We start from the raw sequence: 24,585 nt of genomic DNA, 5'->3' as shown, positions 1-24,585 counted from the left end.
TTTTTTCTTCACCTGAAAGGAGTCCAGAGCTGTTTTGTTCCTCATACCCAGTGTGACAGATGTTATGGCAATGATAACCAACAGTTCAGGCAGTATTCAATTTTACGTAATGCTGACACGTGCTATCTCCCCTTAGAATTACCTTGCCTGAGCTCAGATACTGATTCCACACCAGAGTTAAATGGTAATCTAAGGGCGCTCTTTTTTCCCACACTCACATCTCTGTTACAGCCTTCAGGTTCCAGAGGGAGTCCGTATCTTGGTATCAGAATTGCTCATTTCAAGACTGTGGCATGCCCACTCTGTTGAAAACTGTCTATTAAGCTGACTAGTTACATATATGCAAATTTCTGTCGTTGTTGCACTGGATTTAGTGCCCCAAAACTGGGTTGTTGGGTTGGGTTTTTTGGGGTTTTGGGTGTGTGTGCGTTTGTTTGTTTGTGGGTATGTCTCTATAATCAAGGTTCTTGCTTTCTTGTGTAGCTTCCCTTCCACACTTCCCATAGAGGGTCTTAGGGATAAGAAGTACACCTGGAAGGTTTAGAATAAGCAAGTCTCAAACCATTTGATCAGACTTCTACAACTGCTTCAAAAACTGTCATTGCTAATTGTAATGAAGCTGTCTTTGCAGTTTGAGTATCAGTGCTAGATAGCAGCAGAGCTTTTCTAGAGCAGTGGTCTCCAAACTTGTTAGATCGTGCCCTCCCATCAGTAAAAAATTGAGCATGTCCCCCCTGTATATAGGTATTTATTTATAAATTATATACATGTACTAATATATTATGTACATTATAAAATAAACTCAAAAATGGAAACTGAAAAAGGATGAGGTATGTGAAATAAACACTTACTAAAGTATTTATTTTATTTATTAATGGTACAAAAAAATATTTTCTTCCCATACCCTGATGGATTGTCTTATGCACCCCCTGGGGTGCATGCACCCCACATTGGAGACTACTGCTCTATAGAGTGCTAGTCAAAGCTCTGGGTGTTAAGATACTGGAAATCAAAGAAAAACAGGTGTTAAGTGATTGATTGCCTGTCTTCCTTTGGAGAGATCATCAGTGTTTTATAAATGAAGGTATTTTAGTCAGTTACCTGTTTGCATTTAGAGCATGGATAATGAGAGAAGGTAAAATATGTGGGTTTCCAGAGAGGGGTCAAATAGTTTTGCAGGGAGTAAGATAACTAGGTCTACCAATAGCTGTCTTCAAAAGGTTAATCCATCAGAAATGTAACCTCTGCTTCTTACTGTGTGTAGTGAGTAACCTCATCAGCATCTTTTGTTAATGATCACTTATTTTTTTAAAGGAAGTAAAGAATTACAGACAAAAATTTCTCAAATGATAATGGGTGGTGAACATGTCTTTTTTTCTCTATCTAATTTTTTAGCTCTTGTACACTTTGTCTAAATAGCTTTCTGTGGTCTCTCTTACATTTTAGGATAGCTTATACTACCAGGGTAGGATGTCTTATGACATCCCCCATCGCCTTCTTTCCCTAATTGTGTTTCTGAAGGACTATATCTAAATGAATTAGTTATCTGGTGCATTTCAGTCAGTTATACATTCTTGTTCTCATTTGATCAAAATTCCTTTGATTAGCACCCTGGCTGCCTTTTCTGTAGCGTTTGAGAAAGCTCTGAGTATTCTTTAATTTCACTTGTATTAATTTAATTTTTATGAAGCCTTTGGACTGACTACAAGGTTAGGTGCTAAGAGGTGGTATATTAATTTAGGTGGAGTTATGCTCACTTAGCTTATACCTTTCTCTCCTATGACTCTGTATAAAGCTGCCTGAAGTATTTTTTTGCATTACACATCTTCCTGACCTCAAAACGAATCTTCCCTCTCTTTGGTGTTAAGGAGCCCTTGGTGTGACTAGGCTTCTCACTGGGAAGTCAGGGCTCAGGGAGTTACCAAAAATCGGGCAGGATTAGTCTGGATCTTGGACTATCCCACAAAGGCAAAACATTAAGAGGACGTGCTGTGTGCTGCAGTGCCATTAGAGAAACCTTACCTGTGGTTCCCAGAAGAATGAAGGTGATTTTTGTTGTTTCCTCAGAGCTTTCAAATCAGTCAGTCAGCTGGTGTAAGGTGGAGGCTGTGGCCATGAAGCCTGGCTTGGTGAACGTGGTTAAAGATCTTTCTCCTCCTCCTCCTCTCGTGGTCATGTCCCTCAGCATGAAGACCACTCAGAACCCAAAGACTCACCAGAATGAGGTAAGTAATCTGCTCTCATTTGGGTTTGGTTTGGTTTTGTTCTTCGGAATATACTAAAAATTTTCTAAGGCTTGGAAGAACTTCATCTGATAAAACATATCTAAATGTATTTAGTGTTAAATAAACTTGCTGTGCTGCGGGCTTTTCAAAGAAATTTTTATTGGGGCCTCACCAGCGTGAGAACTGTGGGTTCAAGGGGCCTGTTTGGTGAGAATATTTACTGTGGCAGTGGATGGTATGTTTTTTTTCAAGCCTTCTGTTTCGTCTGTTGTGCATAATAGTTATAAATGAGACTGTCCCAGAACAGCTGTTAATGGATTATTGTTATTTTTTTGGTAGAGCTAATCATAGGTTCTAGGTAAAATGACTGGGTTTTTCTGCTGATAAAACTCATTTTGAAATAGAATGAGAATTTGGTCTAAATCTTGTAGCACCTACTATTCTGCTGTGAGATCTTTCCTTTTCTCAGAAAGGAGGAGAGATGTAGGTGGTCACTCTCAGTTGTGGACTGCAGACCACAACGTGTAGTTAGGCATGTTTTATCTGTTTTTTAACATAAGTCTCCCTAGCTTAGGAAGAGATTTAGTATTCACTAATAGGATAGGCTAGTTGTTTCTGGTTAAGTGAATGGAAGAAAAATTAGGCTGGCAAATTTTTCAAGCAGAATTAATCCTCTTGGTGAAATTAAAATTTTGGGGGAAGGAGTATGGAAAATTCCTGGTTTCTAGCCAAGGTAATGAGACATACGCAAGGTACCAACAGGACTCTGCTTGCCAAGATGTTTCTAAAGCCTGTCTGCTTTGTCTTCTGTTTGGTTTTCCTGATCAGTGTCTGGGCAGCCCAGACATCGTACCAGCATAGCAAGCAGAAGCATCAGTAAAGCTAATAGCTTCTGAACACTAAAACCTCTTGGCTTCTTGGCAGTCTTGACTGCTTGCTCAGGGGCAAGGCTTCTCTGCATGTCTTGCCCTGCTTATATCTCCCCTGCACTTCATAGGGAATCCTTTAAATTGTGGGGTCTGTTCAGATTCAGAACAAAATTTGATAAAAGCAGAGCTTTCCAAAATGAATTATTTTTCCTCTCAAATTTCTAAGATAATAATTTAGGAGTAAGTTTTGCTTTATTTTACTTGAGATCAGTTGATAACTTTTCTTCTTTTTAACTATTTATAGTTGGAATTCGGTTTAAAAAGATCTTTTGTAGAAGCAAGAGAAAAGAGATGAGGAAACTTTATTAAAAAAAAAAAAAAGAGGGAAGAAATGGGTATTGATAGTAGTCATGTTTATGAAGCTGTGTGTTCTGTATCTCCTTGGTATAGATTGTGGCTGTTGCAGCTCTGATTCATCAGAAATTTCCTCTGGATAAGGCTCCACCTCAGCCTCCTTTTCAGACACACTTCTGTGGTATGTACTTGGAACAGTTTATGAGTAGAAAAATAATTCCTTTGGAGTTTTTCTTTTGTTGTTGTGTTTTTTGGTTGTGGTTTTGTTTGTTTTGGTGTGGGGTTTTGGTTCTGGGTTTTTTTGGTGTGGGGTTTTTTTTCTTTGTTTTTTTCTTTTTTTTTTTCTTTCTTTTTTTTTTTTTTTAACTTCATTCTGTCACTCCACCAATAATGGCTTAGAATAAGTAAGTGACAAAGTTTCAACTCCCAGGCAGGCTTTTCTTCCTATTTTTAACTTCACTGGTTACTGACTTTTTATTGAAGACTTTATTGAAAAAAATATTATGATGTGAAGTAACTCTGCTCTTTACAGTTTCCTATCATTTTTGTTAGTTTTACTTCATCATGTGTTCTCTTGCATTACTTTCTTCACCCATTAATTTAGACCTTTTATTTACTGTCACATAGTTATTTTTCGGTTCAGTTCTTCTGAACAGAATTTAAAAAATAAACATGTCACATTTATTTATAAACAAGTTTTCTTAGGAAAGAAAAAAATCTCTTGCAGCAGTGTCATTACAGTAAGATCAGCTAAACCTTGAGATTCAGACCCCAGTCAGAAGTGATGAAGAGTGCTGAATGCTGTGAGAGGAAGTTCTTTGGAAGCTGTGGACCATAGTTTTAATCTCCAATGATAGCCTCAAATATGACTGATTAAAATTGTTTAATACTTTACTAATTACTCAATTATCTTAAAGACAAGTATTCACATAAGGCTAGCTTTTTAGACTTAGAGGTTAGTTTTCCTTAGCTCCCTTTGTTGTGGATGGATGCTTACAGAGAGGGTACAATTAAGAACTTGTATGTAAGAACAAATATAATTTCTTTTGCAGTTGTTTCCAAACCGAACGATTGCATTTTTCCGTATGACTTCAAAGAAGCTATTAAAAAGAAGGTAATTTCGTTTTGTTAGCTTTCTGATTGCAATACCTTTTAAAATATGAACTTCATGTTGCTTTGGGTAAGTTGTGTAAGAGAAATATTCAAAGGAATCACATGATTATTTAATTAGTTTTCTACTCTGCAAACCTAAATCCAGGTATTTATTCTGTGTTGCTTGTAAAAACAGAGGTGTGTGCTCTGTGTGATTCAGTACTGCTGCTTGTTGTGCTCATAAAACAGACGGAGTGTTAGACGAGAGTTGGAAAGCTTTTGCAAAGAGGCTAAAATTGTGATTCGTTTTCATTATACCTAACTATGTACTCATAGTAAACTGGGAGAATTTGTTTCTTCTTTCCTTGGAGAGTAAAGTCTGTCAAAATTTAGAAGGCATCCTTTCTAAAGGGCACTGGGAGACCTGACAGAATAATCAAGTAACCTATTTTTGTTTTTCTCTGTTTCTGTGTGATCTTAAGCTTGTGAGTGAAGGGTGCACATGGAGCATTTTCCTGGTGTGCTTGATTATTAGGAGGCTCTTAAAATATCACTAGACACCTGCATACAAAAGCAAAATGGAAAAAAGCCTCTGAGAAAAGCTTTCTATGTCTATGGGAGTGAGAACAAAAAGCCTTGAATTATAGAAGGAAAGGGAGAACTCTGTGGTGCTTTATTATTGTCTTGTAACTAGTAGGGGAGAGGAGATGTTGCCATTTTAAACTTATTGGGTCTTTGAAATCAGGTGCTCTCTTGCTCCTTTTAGAATGCTAAAATAGAAATTGCTGCAACAGAGAGAACACTGCTGGGATTTTTTCTTGCGAAGATTCACAAAATTGACCCAGATGTTGTTGTGGTGAGTAGTTCTGAGACTTTGAGAGTTAAATTAAAGCATATTGTCAGTTGGTCAGCTTTGTTCTTTTTCTTTTGTCCCTTACAGGTTTTTTAATGTTTATCTTAGACTACCTTATGAATTGAATTTGCTTATAAGACAGCAGGTATACTTTGATACAAAGATGATACAAAATTTTCCCTGACAGCATTTTATACATCCTATTTTTTCCCATAATATCTGAAATAGGCAGTATTTCCATAGTACCTGAAACAAGTATTTTTTTTCTTTGCTCACAAAGACAAAACACACCAAAAAAACCCTTGTGATTTTCTAGAAAAATGGGAACTCCTGGTATACTTAAGAGTCTGTTTCAGTTCAGATGCTCATACAATTTGTATCACCGTTTAGATTGTGTTTATGCTGTAAATCAAAATTATAACCTATACAAATCCATGGGATCTGAGCGAAGTTTTGTAATAAGCATTCTTATGTGTTCTACTATATTGGCAGCTGAGGATTTATTATAATTACTAATTTTCTCTTTTTGTTATGTTTAATTAATGTACAGTCCTGACTTTCATTTAATCTTGAAGACAATTTGAGTTGGTTATTAGTCTGATGTTGGATGTATACAACTTGTTATTCTTCTGTAGGTAAATACAAATAATTAAGTGGTGGGAATAGGATGAAATGAGCGGTCAGATTCCTGATGTTTTCAGCTCACTGTGGCTGGTATTCGGTATTCGCCCTACGAGCTGAGCTTCCTGGTGGTTATAGGAAGGAATCAGGGGAGACACTTCAGCCAGTGGTTTTAAATTGAAGATGCCAGTAGTAGGGGTGTGCGAGCTCTGATCCTAAAACCAGCAGAGCCGTGTTAGCGCAGTTCTAATTTGCACCTGGTTTAATTAGTGCTGTTGAAAAACATGTATATCAGCTATATCAGTATAGGTAAGGCCCCTCTACTATGGCTGTAATGCTGCTGTTAAGAAGCTTCTTCTATAGCACAGTATTGCACTACACAGATGTATCTGATACGGTGAACCTGCAGTTCCTGGTGACTGGCTGGTCCACATAGACTCGTGTTCATCAGGGTAGCATTTTGCTTTCAGCTGAGGTTACAGACCAGTGTCATCAATGTCCTTAGCATTGTTTAAACTTTGCAAGTGTTGCTGGAGTACTTTGATATGTAAATATTGGTTGCAAGGTCTTCCTGTCCAGATTTAACAGCTATGCCTGTTGTAGTATTAAAGGAAAAAAAATCCATTATTTTGATGTCAATACTGAGACTTTCATGGATGGAGAGAAAAGGAGTTACTCATAGCTAAGTTTATATGCTGTATAAAGAATGTTGGGTTTTTTTCTAGAAAGCTTTAAATCCTAATCTTTGGTATCAAAGCATGAAACTGAATCGTGTGTGCTATGAGCCAGTTATAGAGCTGACTTTGGTATTCTGCTGAACAGCATTGTTAGTGTTAAGACTAATGAGTACTGTTGATGAACGTTCTCTTAGAAAGTGCTTTCTATGAGAGAGATAATGCCATCAATTAGCTGGAAAAAACCACAAAGGGCAAAGGAATACTGAGCCTGTGAAAGTAAGTCTTTCAATTTGCATTTGTTGTAACCTTTTTTTGTTATTTTTTCTGCTGCAAGGGTCATAATATTTATGGATTTGATCTGGAAGTGCTGCTTCAAAGAATTAATGTGTGCAAAGTCCCTCACTGGTCCAAGATAGGTCGACTGAGGAGGTCCAATATGCCAAAGCTTGGGGTAATAAGATTGCTCAAGTCTTTTAATCCCCTTTATGTTGCATGTGATTAAAAATGAATTAATTTTGCTGAGGAATTGTAAATGTGACACTGATGTATTTTGACTGTTGGTCATGCTGAATTTCATGTGTCCCAGATCAGAAATGATGAGTGTTTATATGACTTTCATTACAGTAATAAGCTAAACTAATTTTCAAGTTAGGCTAATTTAGTTTACATATCTCAACTAGATGATGGTAATGACAGATTAATTGCAATAGTCTTTACTGTAACAGTCTTTGTCTGCTATAACTGTAAAATGAGAAAATGTGATTTGGATTGATTGGTGAATCATCCCATAGAGAGCTGCTAAGTTAATAATTCTGTAGTTCTTAGTATGTATTTGTTCAGAGGACAACGTGTGAGGCTTGGAGTATTAAAGTGCTGAACGTGGCTGTGTTCTTGCTTGTTCCTGTCCTTCCTAGAGGCCAAGATGAGTATTTGTGTGTGGTTTGTTCTGTGACTTCTTTGTCCTGCTGTTAGTACAAAAATATCCTTGGAGGAAAAGCAAAATCCACACCCATGTTCTTGATGGGACTATTCTATTTATTGAAGAAAAAAAAAATGCATGACAGTTTAAGAATTAAGATCTAGCTATTAATGAGAGTTAAGTATCTACTACTTAATATCTACATACACTGAAAGATACCATGGATTCCTTTAGGGCATAGTTATAAAGCTTGAGTATTAGTGGTATTTAGTAGACTATTTAGAGTATTAGAGTATTTAGTGACCAAATGACTTTACTGAGTCGTAGACGCTTATATTTTGGATAGATGTTCTTTGTTAATGTTTGTATGTTTCATTTTGTTTGGGTTTTTCTCTCCTTGTTTGATATGGTTAAGGGTCGAGGAGGGTTTGCTGAAAGGAATGCTGCCTGTGGTCGAATGATCTGTGATGTAGAAATTTCTGCTAAAGAATTAATTCGCTGCAAAAGTTACCATTTGCCTGAACTGGTCCGTCAGGTTTTGAAAACAGAGAGGATAACAATTCTACCAGAGGAAATTCGAAATATGTACAGGTATGTTGCTGATTCATGTTTTTAATCCTTCACTGGAAGGTAGAGGAGCTAGTTTCCCGCTACACAATTTCATGATTGCTTATTTGATTTTTCATGGAGATGCTGACTTAGCATACTGGTATTTGAAAAGTAAAATATTATCTTAACAGTATTTTATAATGTTTCAAGCTACTCATGGGTGGTGGCTTATTATGTGCGAAGCAAATTGATTTGTCAGAGCATTGGTTTAGATACACTAATAGGATCTGCAAGCTTGAGGTTTGGAGGGTTTTTTCAATTAAAAGAGCTTGCTATGTAATTTAGCACTGGTGTGGTACAGATACCACATGTTCCATAGAGCATGTAGGTCTAAACTACTAGAGAGTACAAAAGGAGGCTGATTTTACTTTACTAGGCCATCCCTCTTCTTTTCCCAGTGATTCTCCTCGCTTAATGTTCATGCTGGAAAACACCTGGACAGATGCCAGATTCATTCTCCAGATCATGTGTGAGCTGAATGTTCTGCCACTGGCCCTTCAAATAACAAACATCTCTGGGAATGTCATGGTACATTTTTACTACTTTCCCCCGCCTCACATTGTCCCACAAAAACAGTTCCGTGTTTTCTGTGTTTGAATTGCTAGTTTTAATTTGTAAACACTAATTGAGAATATATGATGCTGTAAATTTTTTGCTGTGACAAGTGTGAGAGTTTGACGATCTGGTCAAGTAATAATGTAAAACTTCCATAAAAATATCACATTTGAGTTTTGTGCATGGTGATGGTACAGAATAATAGTAATGCTAGGTGAACTTACAAATAGTTGAAGGATGTTACTTAGTCTCTTTTTGTATGTCAGTGTTTTCTATGCTCTGCTTTGAATTCTTTTTTTGCCTCTCTCTATAGTCAAGGACAATGATGGGCGGACGATCTGAACGTAATGAGTTCTTGCTGCTTCATGCATTTCATGAAAAAGACTACATAGTGCCGGACAAACAAGTTTTTAAAAAGCCTCCGCAGAAGCTGGTGGGTCCAGTTTTTCCAAGAATTTTTATTAAAAAGAAAAAAAAAAAATCTCTTGTGTATTACTGTTCTGTGAGAGCACAGAAGACCCAAACATAGCCAGTTTTAGATAGAACTTAATGTTACAGCTTATGCTTAGTTCAAAATATTTTTTTTTGTTGGGTTGATAATGGAGAAATGTATGGTTTAAAGGGACAGTGTAACACCTTTTCCATTGTATCACAGATCTATGGAAACTCAGATGCTCTTTTAGCTTAAAATTGAAATCGGCTAAGTACTTGGCTGTGTAGGGAAATAGTAAAGATGATAGTCTGTGTTGCTTAATAGATGCACATTTGCCATACAATTATTTTGCTAATGAACAGTATTTCAAGTATAATTTGTAAGGTGGTTGATTTGAGAATATGGGTAAAGTATCCACAGGTTTTAAAAAAAAAATATTCCTTTGGATAATACCAGTGTAAATGTATTTTTAGAAACATCCATATGTTTGTTAGTAAACAAATTAAAATTTGAGAATGTATTTGTATTTCACTATATTTTGCTTTGGTTTTACTTTTAAATAAGTTCAACAGCAAATTCCAAAACAGTAAGTTCTGTTGATTGTATTGTTGCATCAAAGCAGGGCTGGAATTTTAAGTGATTCGGAATAGCATTGGACAACTGGGAGAAAAATTCTTACTGCAACAAAACAAATAGCAAAATACTCTTTAGGTCAGTAATAATGTTTTTAGTTGGGCAGTAATATTTCTGGGTCATGAGTTGATTTTTTTTTTTTTTCCTAGTCTTGACTTGTAAGCATTTTCTGGATGGCTGTAATAGTGCTGTGTTGAATGAGACAATTCCTTAAGGTCTTTGTAATCTCTTGTTAGCTGTTTGTTCCTATAGGAGTTGGTTTGAATGCTGCTTTGACATGTAGAGAGCTTTAATAAGGATCATGATAAAAACGCCATGTTTTGCATGTATTTTAAAAGGAACTCTGTGCACTGGCTCCCAATTTCATATGTGATTTGCCAAAAATAACTCCTCCAACAGTACAGAAATCTTGGAGACTAGATAATGACTTTTTTAAATGCCAAATGTAGGTGGATGAAGATGAAGATTTTGAAGATCAGAATAAATCAAAGATAGGGAAAAAGAAAGCAGCATATGCTGGGGGCTTAGTCTTGGATCCCAAAGTCGGTAAGATGTTGCAATTTTCTTTCTTCTATGAAGTTAGAGACAGGTAGGTTATATTAATTCAGATAGATTGCAGTGAGCACCATCTGTGTGTCTTGTGGGAGTTTGGTGTGGTGGCTTGGGGGAGGGGTTGTTGCATACAAGAAAATTCCCAACATTGGTTGTGGAATTACTTGTTATTGGGACGGTTTTTTCTTAACTTTTTGTGAGAAGATTATGGTCTTGTGAGGAATTAGGACTGTATATCTGTGTATAATTTTCTAATGGACACTAGGTTTTCTTTCAGTTTCTCCTCTATGTGGGGAAAACTGTACAAGTGTCCTATAGTAACACAGAAGCTATCTGTTCAACTCTGATGAGTTAATGGGGTTGGATCGTTCCACTTCTGACAGCTTTCTATAATGGGTAGTGGTGCATCTCAACAGCTACTTTAAGGCAAGTGTGGTACAATGTATTACTGTCACTTAAATATTAATTGTGGAGTTGGATTAAGTCCTTAGGGAGACTGAGTAATTATGACTTTTGTTTTAAACTCTGTTTTAGGTTTTTATGACAAGTTTATTTTGCTTCTCGACTTCAATAGCTTGTACCCATCGATTATCCAGGAGTTTAACATCTGCTTTACCACAGTGCAGCGACTGTCATCAGAAGCACAGAAAAGGGCAGAGGTTTGTGTGCTTTAGCTTGTGACTTAAGTTACACTGTCTTAACTTCAGTGTGTTTTCTGTAAATCAGCTTTTTAAGAAACTGTTCTTTTTCACTGTTTATTGGGGTTTTTTTTCCCCCCTCTCACACTTAAAAAATGTGATTCTTGTTTAGAGATGCATTACAGAAAGTTTTGGTTTGGGACTTTTTGAATATTTTATGTCTGTCATCTTCCTTTCAGTAATACACTTCTAGAATCTTGGTAAGTTCTCTCCCATCTAAACAAAATCTTGGTATCCTCATGACACAAGATTTTCAATGAGGCTCTGTTGGCCCTTTTCAGCCCCAGGTCCTCCTAGCAATTTCTGAGCCCCTTGACCAATTTCATCCTAACTTGGTAGAGGCTTCCTAAAGTTAGGTTGCCACAGAATTAATGCAAACATACCTGAATGAGGGAGACACAAGTCTCATGCTTCTGCCTGGAGGAAAGAATGCAATATGAGCTCAATCCTTATTAGACAGCAGGAAAACCATGTGTGTGCCTTGGGGGGGTGTGTCAGGGAGTGATACTGTGATTGTCAGTTGCAGGACCAGCTTCACGGAAATTTCATGCTCTTTAATACAGCATTAAACTGTATTAAACACAACTGAAAAACTTCCTGAAGGTGTGGTTCCATGTACTGTTTTCTCAGCAGCTGTGTTGGCCATGGCTTATCCATGGCTGCTTATTCTCATTTCCTCAGCTGTGCTGGCACAGTTGTTGGAGCTGTGCTGCAAACTGAAGTAGTGAGCTGGTCAGGTCTAAAGGTTAAGCCTGAGGATTTATTTTCAACTGGTATCAGCTCACAGGTTGAAATTAGTGTGTTGTGCATAAGTAGTTATGGGACATAGTTAGTCCCATAACAACTAAAATATCAGTGCCATAGCAGAAACGGGGAAAAAAGTATGTGGAACTCTGTCAGTAAGTTCCTCCAAACTCTCTGTGGATTTACCCTGCTTTCTTAAATGTGCTTTAAACCGAAGCAGCTCATTTTGATTTCTAGCATGGTATGATACTTAATCCGGTTTTGGTGTAATTTCTTGTTATGGTTCTTCCCAGACTGCTTTACTAAACTTGCCAACCTCATAGTATCTCTATTGCCCTTTCTTTCTGTATTTCTGTCTCTTTCATTGTGCTTGAAATTTCTTTCCATTTTTGCTAGGCAACCATTTCTTCGGTTGTGCTAATAAGAAGAATGTGTGCTTTCTGTTTGGTTGTTGTTTTGCTATAACCAAGAGTTGCTTGGGGTGGAGTTTTCATTCTGTTGTTACTGTCTCTTTCTCTTTGGTCAGTTATCTTATTCAAAGTATCAGTTCCACAGAGCGTGTGCTCCATTTTATAGTTCTGAACACCAAATGTGATAATAAAAAAAGGATGGAATTTTTCAGCATGGGGAGAATTGCTTGTGTGTGTGCTTTTCTTTCTATTTTTATATCTATCTATATATACCTAAGAGTGAGAGTGTGTGTGTTTTATTTATCTGGATTCATATATACACACACATATATATGTAAAACACACACATTGGGGGAAAAAAAAAATCTTCGTGCTACTGGTCCATGTGTCTCTTGGGTTTCTCCCAGACAGAGAAAGGCTTAGTCCCTGTCCCCCAGCAGGGACTAAGTAATATAGTTAAATACCACAAAAAGCCTCTCATGCTGCTTGTTCTGAACTGTGCTTTGGGCGCTCTGCAGGAGTAGATACAAGCTGTGTGATTTTGGTTTTTTTTTCCCCAAGCTTTTCACTTAACACATTAAACACTAATATTTAAGCAAAAAAATTGATAAGCAGTGGTGATCATTTGACAGGTTGAAGAAGAGGAAGAAATTCCAGAGCTTCCGGACCCATCTCTGGAAATGGGAGTTTTGCCTAAAGAAATCAGGAAACTGGTGGAGAGAAGGCGCCAAGTTAAGCAGCTAATGAAACAGCCAGATTTAAATCCTGACCTTTATTTACAGGTGTGTTTTATAGAACTCCTTTGATTTTCCTTCCACTCCCCTTAAGTGCCCTGATCAGCCTTGCAGAATAGGGATGATTAGTAGTGAGCACTGATTGTAATGTGCTTTACTTTCAGCCCATCATTGCTGCAGACTATATAAAAAGCTGTGAATGTAATTGTGAACATTGAGTTTTGTTCTCTGTTGCCTATGGTTGTACCATTTTTGTTGGTTATGTTTCTTTTCAGTATGATATCAGACAGAAAGCTTTGAAACTCACCGCTAACAGTATGTATGGCTGCCTGGGATTTTCCTACAGCAGATTCTATGCCAAGCCTTTGGCTGCTTTGGTGACACATAAAGGGAGAGAGGTAAGTCATTAAACAGGTTACACACACATGTAAAAAGGGTGAATTTAAGCCACCTAGTTTTTCATTGAATAGGAGAATGGTCTTGTTTTCAAACCTGCTTTTGGTTTCAGAACTGTAGTTTTTATCTTTCTTGTACTGCAGATGTTGGAGGAAAAAAAATGAAACTGGTGTCTAGGAAAGAATCAGATAAATGTGTGAAAAAGTGCGACAAGTCGAAGCTCTAGCTAGAGCCTTATTTTGAATTAAACTGCTTAGTTTCAATGGACCAGATTATGGTGACAAAAAAATTAAGGCTGCTTTCACATTTTCCATGAATTTACAGTTCTGCTTGATGGATTAGTCTTTGATTCAGTGGTATGCTTCAGCTTTAGATGAGCTTGTCTTTGGCCAGTCTGTCCTGTGCGCTGGTATGCTGAGTTCCTAAAACCCTCAAGTTTGTGACAGGGCTAATTAATCACATGGTGACAATGGATTATGTATCGGAGCCTTATTTTCAGAAACTGTTTGTTTGTTCTGTAAAATGAAGCTTTGCATTAGCTTCAAGAGGCCAGATTTTATTTTAAGAGTTGCTCTTAACTTTATAGGCAAAACTACTCTTGCTGTTGATTAGGATGACATCTGAATACAGATGACATCAGTTTGGTCTCAGTGGGAAAAATAATCATTAAAGATCCAAAATGTACCACTGATATATAGTGTCTTAAAACACATTTTTTCATGATGCTTCATAGTAGTTCTTTATCGAAGAGAATACCAAGCAGGAATCTGCAAAGATGCCAGGAACAGACATGACAGGATGGCTAGTCAACCTTTTAGTTGAGCAGGGAGATGGATGAATTCACATCTGTGTTCAGAGGCACATACTGCCTGTGACGTGAGGGCACAGCTCTCCTTGCTGTGGACTACCCGATGTGCTAAAGGTCCATTTACAACCCCCAACTGATGTGCATAGGGGCATTTTGTTTCTGGTAACACATCCTTGTTTGTAAAAGTCTTCCTATCTAAATAGTTCTCTAGAGATAACCCCACATTTGCTGTCCTCCCAATTGATGTAACCAGTATGTTTAACCTTACACGCATGTTTAACTAGGAAATAATTTCCAGGTTTGATAACTGTAAATGCGCTATGCATCCATCTGAATTCAAAAGTTGTTTTCTTTAAGGAAGTGGTATCTTTGTTGTTGTTGTAAGATTCTGATGTATTTATCTATCAGGTTGGTATGCAAAGCATTTGAGTATCATAGCTTTGTATCTTCTAGTAGTATTTTACGAGTCATGAATTTGACTTCTTGGGTTTTTTTTATGATCTCCATTAGTCATATGGAGCACCTGTCACAAACTGGGTATTGTATGGATTCTTGGGCTTTTGGCCTCTGTAAGGGAGGAACATACTTTTTGTTTGCACATACAGTTTATTCTCAGTTGTCTGTGACTTAGCGGTTACGAGATAAGGGTGCATGAAATTTTGGTGTTCCTGCATTATGTTCCAAAGTGATGGTGGAATGGGAAAATCCTAAATAGGTGGTATAGGATGTGCTAGGGAGCACTTTGAGACACTTTCTTTTACATAGTTGATTTTTGGTTGGAAAGGATTTCTTACCTCTTAAATTCTGGTCGTGCTAGACCTGGGCTTGCTTCTGCCAAGCCTTTGCACACATTTGAATCTCCAGTTTTGTAGTTGCTCTGAGTTTGGGGAAAAACTTAACCCTGTGGCACAGTGTTGCCTGAAAGTGTGTTGTACCCAGTGCCGGTCTAGAAGTTCCTCTGTGAAACAGGGCTGCTGGGAGCACAGCAGAGATGCCAGCCAAAGTCTGTGGGAGCCAGTCTGCATCTGGCAGCACTAGTGCTGAGCTCAGTGGAGCACTACTGTCTTGGTAAGTCTTTTCTGTGCAATACAGCGCTTCCTGTAGAGCTAAAACTATCTTTTTTCCCATTCTTTGAGATAGATTAGTATTCATTACTCTGGATACTGTGGAGATAACAAACTTTTGAAAATTCGAGAATTTTTCAGGATGACCTGTCATTTTGTGCTTCTGTGTGAGTATGATAGATTCTGATTAAATACACTGTATATGCTCTCTTCTGCAGAGCATTTTTAGGTAGGTAGTAAATAAACACATACAGCTTTATTAGTTCCTTATTTCCTGAGTAGTAGTTTTTGCCATAAAAGATGACACAAGAGGACACCTTAGTTTTCTGGGTTTTCTTAAGTTGAAATATTTAATCGGGAGAAATATTACTTTAAAATTTTATATTTGTCTTTCTATTCATAGGTTTCCTCTTACCACTAATGCTAATATAAAAGAGGTGAACATTTAGTATTAGGAGATTTGGATTCTCTCTGTGCAAAGGTTAATTAAAAAATAACTATTATGGAAAAAAGTGCTTAGTCTAAATTTAAATGGCCTTTTCTGATGATCAGTAATTGATACCTTTTTTTTTTAACTGTTGCGGAGGGGACCTGAGTAAACGCAGGTAGGCTTGTAGATGTCTAAGTGAGAAAAATACTGTGTGGGATGAAAACTGAACTTAATATTTGCACTAACACAATTACAGTTCAATTGTAAGTCTTAGCAGAATAATTGAAAGTGGGAAATAGATATTTCAAGTTGAAGTTCTTGAAGCTCATCGTAGCATTCAGTTTTGACGTAGCGGAGAGAATGAGTTTTGATGACTTTTTAAATTGCTGCTTTCTAATTGTGTGACTGAAGACCCTTTCACTGAAGCTGTAGGAAGACAGTACTGCAAGCGTCTGATGCCGAGTGCTTTGTACTACCTCTCGTGGACCGTAACTTCTCTTTGTGCTTTGGCGATGCCAATGCACTAAAAGTAGTGGAGCTGCCATGGGGTTCCTTATGGTGACTAAAAATTCTTGTAATTACACATTGCCATTTTTAAAACTTGCTTATAACTATGCTAGTGTTTGACGTGTCCACTTCATTTTGATGGCAGAAGTATTAAATATGCTGTGGAAAGGCCATTTCTAAAGCCTGATCACAGTGCTAGGACAGAGTGTAATCCATAAGAGTTTAGTTCTCTTCAGTCAGCCTTGGCGAGATAGGAGCTAGTGCTCGACCTTTATTTACCTTAAGACATGCAGCAGAAATGTAGCAAAGCCTTACAACTCTGGCCATATGTAGGCTGGATCCCGCAGAGAGGTTAGCGTGTGGGGTTGTAGTGAATGAGGTGTAATTTAAGTGGAGAGTGGAGTAATGGTAGTGAGTTTTCACTAGATGGCGATAGAGACCTTGAGATCATTAATCAATTAAGACTTTCATTTTTGTCACCAAGTGTTTTAAACGTTGACTATCAGGTTTTTCAAACGGGTCCTCCTTGTTTATTTTTTTCAGTTGTGGGTCATCTCTAGTAGGGAAGGTGGGGCATATCAGTGTGAATTTGTCAGAATTTAGTGTATTGTACGTTACAGGTAGACTGGTTAAGTTTCGGTGTATTTTGGAAGAAAAAAATGGGCAAAAATTTGGGGTGGGAGGAATTTAAAACTATAGCTCAGATCTGTTTGACCTTTTTGGAAAATGTAAATGTTTTCCTGTTTTCATCATTAGAAATGCATCGGTTCCTGTTCTTACAACAAATTAAAAAAGAATTCTTTCTGCATTTACAATCCAAATATTACATTATTGATCTGGAATGTGTGAGAAGGATTCCTGTACCTTCTCCCCCAGCCCACCATGTTACTAAGCGTTTGCCTGGACATTGCTCTTGTTGTAACTACGGCAGTTGCTTGCATGGAAAAGTAATAGGAAAATATTTAATATATTTTTAGCTGTCCTTTAATGTAATTTAGCAACTGGAAACAAGATGAGTCGGTGTTGTACAACCGGCCAGCTCTGCACTAGCAGGCAGTGTAAGGTCATGCCTTTCTGGCCTCTTTAAAGGACAAGTCTTTTGATGAAGCGTCAGTTGTCTGATTTCCCAAATGCAGGATGCCCTCTGCTGCAGGATTTTTCCTACAGGACAGCAAAGTTGTTGAGAGAATTTTATCTGTAGGCAGCTTGGTTGCTAATGGCTGCCACTCAAAGCTGAGGCCTTTTCCAGGTACTTGCTTTTTTCCACATTGTTTTTCATTGTTGCATATTTTTGCCCAAGCAGCTGGAAAACTTGCCTTTGAAAGGAAAATAACACATTTGCTGTTTTCAGCAGTACTAACAGGTAGATCTAGTGTTATAGTATGCAAAATAAGAGGGGGAAAGAGGCAATTGGGTTAATTCCAACTTTCTCATTCAGATCCTTTAGATACATTCTCAATTAATAATTAGTTTAAGGCCGTGGCAGTCAAAAGGAAAGAATAAAAGCATGTTATTGCTGCAGCCTGGGAAAAGAATGGATGAGGGAGGAGAAGGGTGAAGTGGAGAAAGATGGGCTCATTTTAAAAAAATTAAGCAAGGGTAGGTAAGCAGGTTAATGGCCGTCTGTTGCAATTGTCTTCTGTAAAGAAATCCAGGCATCTCTTTTCTTGCAATTTTTTTTTTTTAAGTCTTGTTCATCCAGGGAAATCGATCATCAGCTACTTTCTCTTAATTGCACCTGAAGCATTGGTTGTACAGTCTACAAGAGCTGGCATGTGAATGGGGCAGTTGTCAGACTCCTGGTTTCTTCCATGTTGTAGTATGGGAGAAAGGGGATTGTTAAAAGAGGGAAAGGAGCCCCCTAAAGTGTCATAGAAGCATGCTGTCTATGTTTAGACAGGGAATACAACATCAGTGTAACATTTTTGGAAGACATGGAACTTGATGGCAAAGGCTAGGCAAAGAGTTTCTTAATTGTTTTTAAATATAAAAATGGCAAACTGAAATCTTACGAGAAATAGTGCTAAATTGTTTCATTGCTTCTAAATGGAAACTGTTGGGGTCAAACCAGTTGTCACTGTTGTTAAATTTATCATTATGTATGCAATTGTGAGCTAGTGAAAAAGCTATGTACGTTACTCTGCATGCTAATATCCAAAATGAGTTAGAATAGACATTTCAAAGGAGAGGCTGCTTACAGTCTGAAAATGCGAACTGAGTACCAAGTAGTAGAAAAATTATGGAACATCTTAACATTCGTTGAAATGAAATATTATTATTGTTAGTCAAGTGCATGAGATGACATCTGGTCTGATAAAGACTTTTGCATCTCCAAGAAGAGGAAATGAAACATTTCAATTAAGAAGAATGGCCAGAATATTTTGGGTGAGGAGGAAATCAGTCTGGAGGGAAAAAATATATTTTATTTTATTTTGTGTGGTGTGGGTTTTTTTTCCACTGGACAGAAAGGTTTTATTTAATGGATATTCACCAAGAAATGTTTAGGAAGATTGATCAGATTCGGATTGATTGTACAGCAAGTCAGATGAATAGAGAGACTTTCTTTTTTGTGACTGCTTATTTTAAGATTGTGCTATCACAAGAGGTGTGGTGCCTCTCACTTTCTGACTACTGATTTCCATAGATAGGTTATAGCAATTGCACAGCCCCATGGTGAGTTGGATCAGCCTGGTGATCTGAGTTGAAAACTAAGTCTAGAGGAAAACCAAATTGATTTCTGTTGGATCAATGACTCAGTGACTCACCGCATGCTCTTAGAGCTGGTAGAAAGTGGGGGCAGACCCAGTATGAGATACAAGGCGTCAGGCATGACCAGCCTTTTTTCAGCTCACACCTGACTGAAACTGTAGGGTTAATATTACTAGGACAAACATGTGGGGGTTTTGTTTGGTTGTTGTTTTCCTTCTGTACTTCTGTGTTTTCTTATGGTTACCTATCTTGTATTTTGTTCCTGTCTTGCCAGAAGACACAGATTTTGCTTGAGTCTTATCTTAACCTGGCTGACTAGGTAACAACAAGGTATTCCTCACCCAAAATTCTGGTAAAACTGAAAACCAGGGTACTGGGAGACCTTAAAGAGCAAGGTCTCTGGCACATTCTCCATATTTGAAATGTAACAGTACAGCCCCTTGTACAAGTCATATGTGTTGGGTAGAGAGGGCTGATACCTCAGGATCAGGAGAGGTAGAGCTGTCTCTCGATATCCCGTGGTAACAGGAAAGACTCTCAGGTGTGCAGTAAAAGGTTGGAGAATGCACTTGAATCCTGCAACCCCCAAAGTTTGCCATGCTTCAGCTTTAGAATAACTGAAGAAATCCTTTAATCCTATCTAGAATACTGTAGGGATTATGGGATTCGCAAGACAGAGATCCTTTCATGGTTCTCTTCTTCAGATACTGGCATAGAGATGTCTCATAAAAGGGAGATACAGGAGCACAGGAGCTTCACCATGAAGGTGAGAGCTTTTGCAACATCACAACACCATTTATAAACTGCTTAGGTTCTGTTTTCAAACAAATTAATTTTTCAATACCCACTATTAAGGTTGGAAGAATACAAATGCTAACTGCTGTCTTAATGTTTTTCTCCAGCCTGTGTATTTGTTAGCACTACAAGTCTTTGCAGTTTGCATTTTCTTAGTTCATTAGTAGCTTGCCATAAAATATTTTGGGTTTTGAGACTTAGCAGAAGTTGTTCTTCAGGGTGTTATTGCCTCACTCATTTGCGTCATGCATTTATCTTAAATTGGATGTTGGCCTGTTCTGGAAACCATGGGTTTGTCTACCTAGATGGTAATAAAGTTTTCAAAATAAGAGAGACTTCAAATTAGGGGTTAAAAATAATTTTCCTTTTCAAGCACTATTCCTAAGAGTATAGAAAAATGATCTAACTGAAGTGTCTGTCTCCCACGAGACTTAAATAAATATTCATACTGTCCTTCAAAGGTACGACACCTTGATCTCATAATCAAAAAGTTTCATGTATTTCCTGGGAATATTGCCCACTGTGCAAAAGCTTGCTGTTGCACAACAGACTGTGTTAGAAGCTTTTTGCTCCATCCACAATTACATGATCTATTCTTTATCCTCTTGGATGAATACTCATTTGAGCCTACTGGATCTGCTGTTTTCAGGTAATGATTTAAGGGTGGTGGTGATCCTACTCTGACATATAGGGAGAGGCTGAGAGCTGGGTTTCTTCAGTCTGGAGAAAAAAAAGCTTAAGAATGGAATTGGTTGTGGTCTTCAACAACCTAATGGGGGCTATCAGGAAGAAGTCAGACTCTTTGCAGAGATGCGTAGCCTTGGACCAGGCAGGAGGTTGGGTTAGATGATGTCCAGAGATTCCTTCGAACCAAAATTGTTTTATGACCATCAGTTTAGAATTTCCTTTAGTTCACAGTCAGATTTATCACTAAGATCAGCTAGATCCAACAGATGCAAGAGTAGCAACTTGTCATTTGAATTGAAGAAAACTAGAAGAATGAAGGCATTTCAGCAGTGATACTTGTCTTACCAGGCTGGTTTTGTTTCAAAGCTTTAAAAAAAAAAAAAAAAAAAAAAAAAAATCTTTGCCCTGAATACTTCAGTTGCAGGTTTTGCTGTATAGATCAGGTCGTGTGGTTTCTTGCATGTATGTCCTTTCACTGGGCCTGTGCCAAGATTCATTGGCTTAATTTAGAAGATATGCATGAACAGCTTATGCTATTTTCAGCATTGAAATACACTTAGGAGACAGATGAAACAGTTTGTTCAAGACCTTTATTTATCTGTGGAAGGTGGACTGTCTCTACTGCAGGTACAATACCTTGTAAGGATATAGGAGATCTTGGTGGGCAACATCGAGAATTCTGCTTTGGACAAAGTATTCTTGAGAAGTAGGTGTAGTTTAATGAGCTGGGGCATACCTGATGCAGATCTTTTAATGTAAACGAGCAATGTTAGAAGCAAGGAAACCTGTAAGTCAGGCATCTAGCCTAAGCTAATTTGTTCAGACTTCCTTTGTAGTAGAAAGAGGACAGTGTCAAAGCTGGATGAAATAAATCCCCACAAATTTTAGAGCATGATAGGTGATTGAAAGGCACGTGAAAGCTTAATTTATGCTTGCTCTGTCTGTTTGCTTTCCTTCCAGTGGTTATGCATAATGCAATGCAGGAGATGTTGCTGGTGGTAGGGTTGTCTTTAGCTTCAGGCTATGCCCTTTATCAAACTTACTGGGTAAGGTTTCAGGGAGTAGGATTAAATTATATATGTTGATATCTGCTCTACAATTTGATACTCTGTGTGTTTGCTGATTTGAGCCACTAGAAACAGTTGCTCCATAAAATCCTATTTCAACACCTGGATTAGTCAAAAAAAAAAAAAAAAAAAAATTCAGTTCCCTTTACCTTTCATGTTTAGTCCGTTATGTTTTCGTATGTTCTAACTGACAGACTTTAAAAAGAGCAAGACGTAGTTTTTTAGGTTGTTGGGGGTGGGAAGTGGTTCCCACTTGTGTCACTGAAAAGCAGTGCTCATCAAGCAGTGCTCATCAAAAATGGGGAATGTCGGAATGTCATTTGAACCTTACTGCGGGGATTAGTCCCTGGCAGTCATTTCTATGTGAGCTCGTGCTAGTCTTGGGGATTACATGAGACTGGAGAAACTTTTAAAATTTGGCTAATGATGTTTGATAAGCCCTAGTTTAAAAAAAAAAAAAGAAAGAAAAAAAAGGTGCTCTTTTGACATGTAGCCTTTATGAATGATGATTCCTGGTTCCTGCTGAGGTAGGGGCAGACAGCCATAGCCAAGCAGTTGCATGGCTGATTCATCTCAGATTGATCATGCCTTGTTATGTTCATGCTTTCTTTCTAATTACTTGCCTTGTTCATGAAACAGACTGGAAATTGGCGAGTTTAAACTATTGAAGTTATCAGAAAAAGCAGGACTGTGTAATCATCTACACTGATGAAGTTCAGGGTCATGTTTCCTGAAATGCCTGGTAAAAAGGGTTTCTGTGATAGAGATATAGAAGACCTCGAGGTACTTTTTTTTATCCAAGGAAAGTGAATCTGCAGAACAGTTGCCAGGGAGAAGGATAACTATGGTAAAGTAATCACTCTCTATATGGGCTGTTTTGCCCTTCAGTTTGGTACTCTGAATTGTTCTGTGTGCAGCTTCATTCTATTAGGCAATACCACAGTTGGCACACTAATAATTTATTTTGTATTTTCTCTGACTGATTTCAGTGTAAAGGATGTTTTCAGTTTTCATTCTTCTTCCTTGATGCTTTTAATTTTACTCGGATATCAAACTGTCACAGGCTTTGTTGTACGGCAATTTGGAATTGGCATGTGGAAGACTGCCACAAAACCACAGGGACATCTCGGCCCTGTGCTCAAATGTATTGTAACCTTCCTGTTGGTTTTGCTGTGGTTGGAATTTTACTTGTTGAATCCAGAACTTCCTTGGCTGTACCCTTTAATTTTTGAACAACCCAGATACAAGTCAATGACAGCTGATGTTTTGGTTTTGATGTGACCTCCTCAATCTCCCCCCTTTCTGCTTCCCATCTCCCTCAGAACTCAACATCGTCAGCATCTTTAAACTTAGGCAAATACCATTTTTGTATTTGCTCAGAAATCTGTTGGTTTCTTTAAATCATAATAGCTCTTCTGCCTTGATGTTTTAATGTGTATCATACCTTTTTTTTTTTTGGTTCAATGCATAACTTCATATTTTTCAACTTAGAGTTAAAAGTAGTCATCCTGGAGCTAAAGAAAAATCAATGAGAAGCCTGTACTTAGACTGAGAACCCCTGCAGAAAGCTTTGATTAGAGAAAAGCTTTAGATCTGACTCTTATACACAATTGTCCATCAGGTGGCCAGTCATTTTGGCATGTACTACTGTATACCACAGATGCTAGAGATGGAAAAAGGTCTATTACATCATGTAGTTCATCTTCCAAAGTATGTATATAGTTACTTCAGCAGAGACATAACTCTTAATGGGTTGTGGGGTTTTTTTTGTTGAAGGCTGTTGTCCTTCAAGAAGCCACTTCTAATTTTAATTTTGCCATGGCTTTTGATCTGATTGCTTTTTGTGATCACTAATTTTTAATAGATTTAAAGATGGAAGATGAGCCTTCCTTCAGTAGGAACATGTTAATTGACAGGTGTCCTGAAGTTCCACGTTCTTGGCAGTGGTCCAGGATGACAGAGCAGTAATGATTTAGAAACTGCCATTCCTTCCTGGTGAAAGGATTGGAGGAAATCTGTGAAGTTATTAACTACTACTTGCTTCTAACAGATTGTGAGAAGATCATTATGGTGTCTAATTAGTAGAGATTACCTCCTTTACACAGAATGTTTGGGCTTTTTTTAAATTGCTTTACATGCTGTCTTATGGCTCACACCAATTTTTTTTTCTCTCTTCTCTTTAATGTTCTGGATGGTTACTCTGAGGATTTGAGTAAGGGATCATGTTTCTATCTCTGTGTGGTGTAATTAGTACAGCTATTTAAATGTTATCTGGAACCCATTTACCCTATCTGTCAGTTGCTGCTTAGTTCAGTGGAAATGCTTTTATGTAAATCACAGAACAATACTTCTGACTTGTAACAAGATCAGGCTGAATTTAGGGAACTGAAACACTTCATCCTGGAATAAAAATGTCTTGCTGAATCAAGGTGGAAGATTATAAAAGCTGCCACTTTTTAAAAGTGTATTATGCTGACATATGTATATGTATAAATTGAATTAGCTGTGATACTCCTACAGTGGGAAACTTCCCACTGATGCTAAAAAATTTAGGGAAAATCTGGCACACATGAAATTTTCCTCCCAATTTGCATGCTATTTGTTAAGTTGGACCAATGTTCCTTGATATCTTTTTGCAGTAGGCTACAATTTCTGTGTTTCTCTTAAGACTAGCTGAAGAGAATATTTGGATTCGATTAGAATATTTGGAATTGATGCCTGATGGGTGGGGAGGCAGATGTTTTCCTTTTACTTCCTTTCAAGTAATTTCTTAATGAAAGTGGTTCCTTCAATGGCTAGGAGATATTTGCACTTTATAGGGATCTAATGGCGTTCTTAATGATACTGATTGCCCTTAGGCTTCTGTGGAAGATTCTGTCCTAATCTTGGCTTATTTTATAACCATATAACAAATACAAATTTTTTTCTTCCATTCAAATAAAAACAACCCTCCCTTTCCCCCTCACTCTCCTTTAGTGTACAGACCTTTTGCCATCTGGTGGATCTTGAACTTTGATTACTCAAATATTTAAAGAAAATAATTATGAAGGTCTCTCATCTTTCATATATGAGCAAGTCATCTAGTTTTGGGCGGTTTTTTTCAGTAAGATGGGCTTCTGACATGCTGACCAAGGGAAGATTAAT

General features: G+C 37.7%; 1 protein-coding gene and 1 non-coding gene across 3 annotated transcripts in view; both read left to right on the top strand.

Annotated features, from left to right (window-relative positions):
- POLA1 (DNA polymerase alpha 1, catalytic subunit) overlaps positions 1-24,585 on the top strand; it is a 204,317-nt gene that overhangs the window by 23,487 nt on the left and 156,245 nt on the right. For both annotated transcript variants that reach the window (XM_030020516.2, XM_030020515.2), the window contains exons 15-26: positions 2,068-2,225; positions 3,545-3,629; positions 4,501-4,562; positions 5,307-5,396; positions 7,026-7,142; positions 8,026-8,201; positions 8,618-8,747; positions 9,088-9,207; positions 10,290-10,386; positions 10,927-11,051; positions 12,877-13,026; positions 13,254-13,376. In XM_030020516.2, coding sequence (XP_029876376.1) covers positions 2,068-2,225; positions 3,545-3,629; positions 4,501-4,562; positions 5,307-5,396; positions 7,026-7,142; positions 8,026-8,201; positions 8,618-8,747; positions 9,088-9,207; positions 10,290-10,386; positions 10,927-11,051; positions 12,877-13,026; positions 13,254-13,376 — 1,433 coding nt within the window. The remainder of the gene's footprint in view (positions 1-2,067; positions 2,226-3,544; positions 3,630-4,500; positions 4,563-5,306; positions 5,397-7,025; positions 7,143-8,025; positions 8,202-8,617; positions 8,748-9,087; positions 9,208-10,289; positions 10,387-10,926; positions 11,052-12,876; positions 13,027-13,253; positions 13,377-24,585) is intronic.
- LOC115344185 lies at positions 10,648-10,777 on the top strand. The gene has a single exon (XR_003924474.1).

This window comes from Aquila chrysaetos, chromosome 7 (assembly GCF_900496995.4).
Source record: "Aquila chrysaetos chrysaetos chromosome 7, bAquChr1.4, whole genome shotgun sequence".
Classification (NCBI taxonomy): Eukaryota; Metazoa; Chordata; class Aves; order Accipitriformes; family Accipitridae; genus Aquila; species Aquila chrysaetos.
This window is presented reverse-complemented; position numbering and strand designations above follow the sequence as displayed.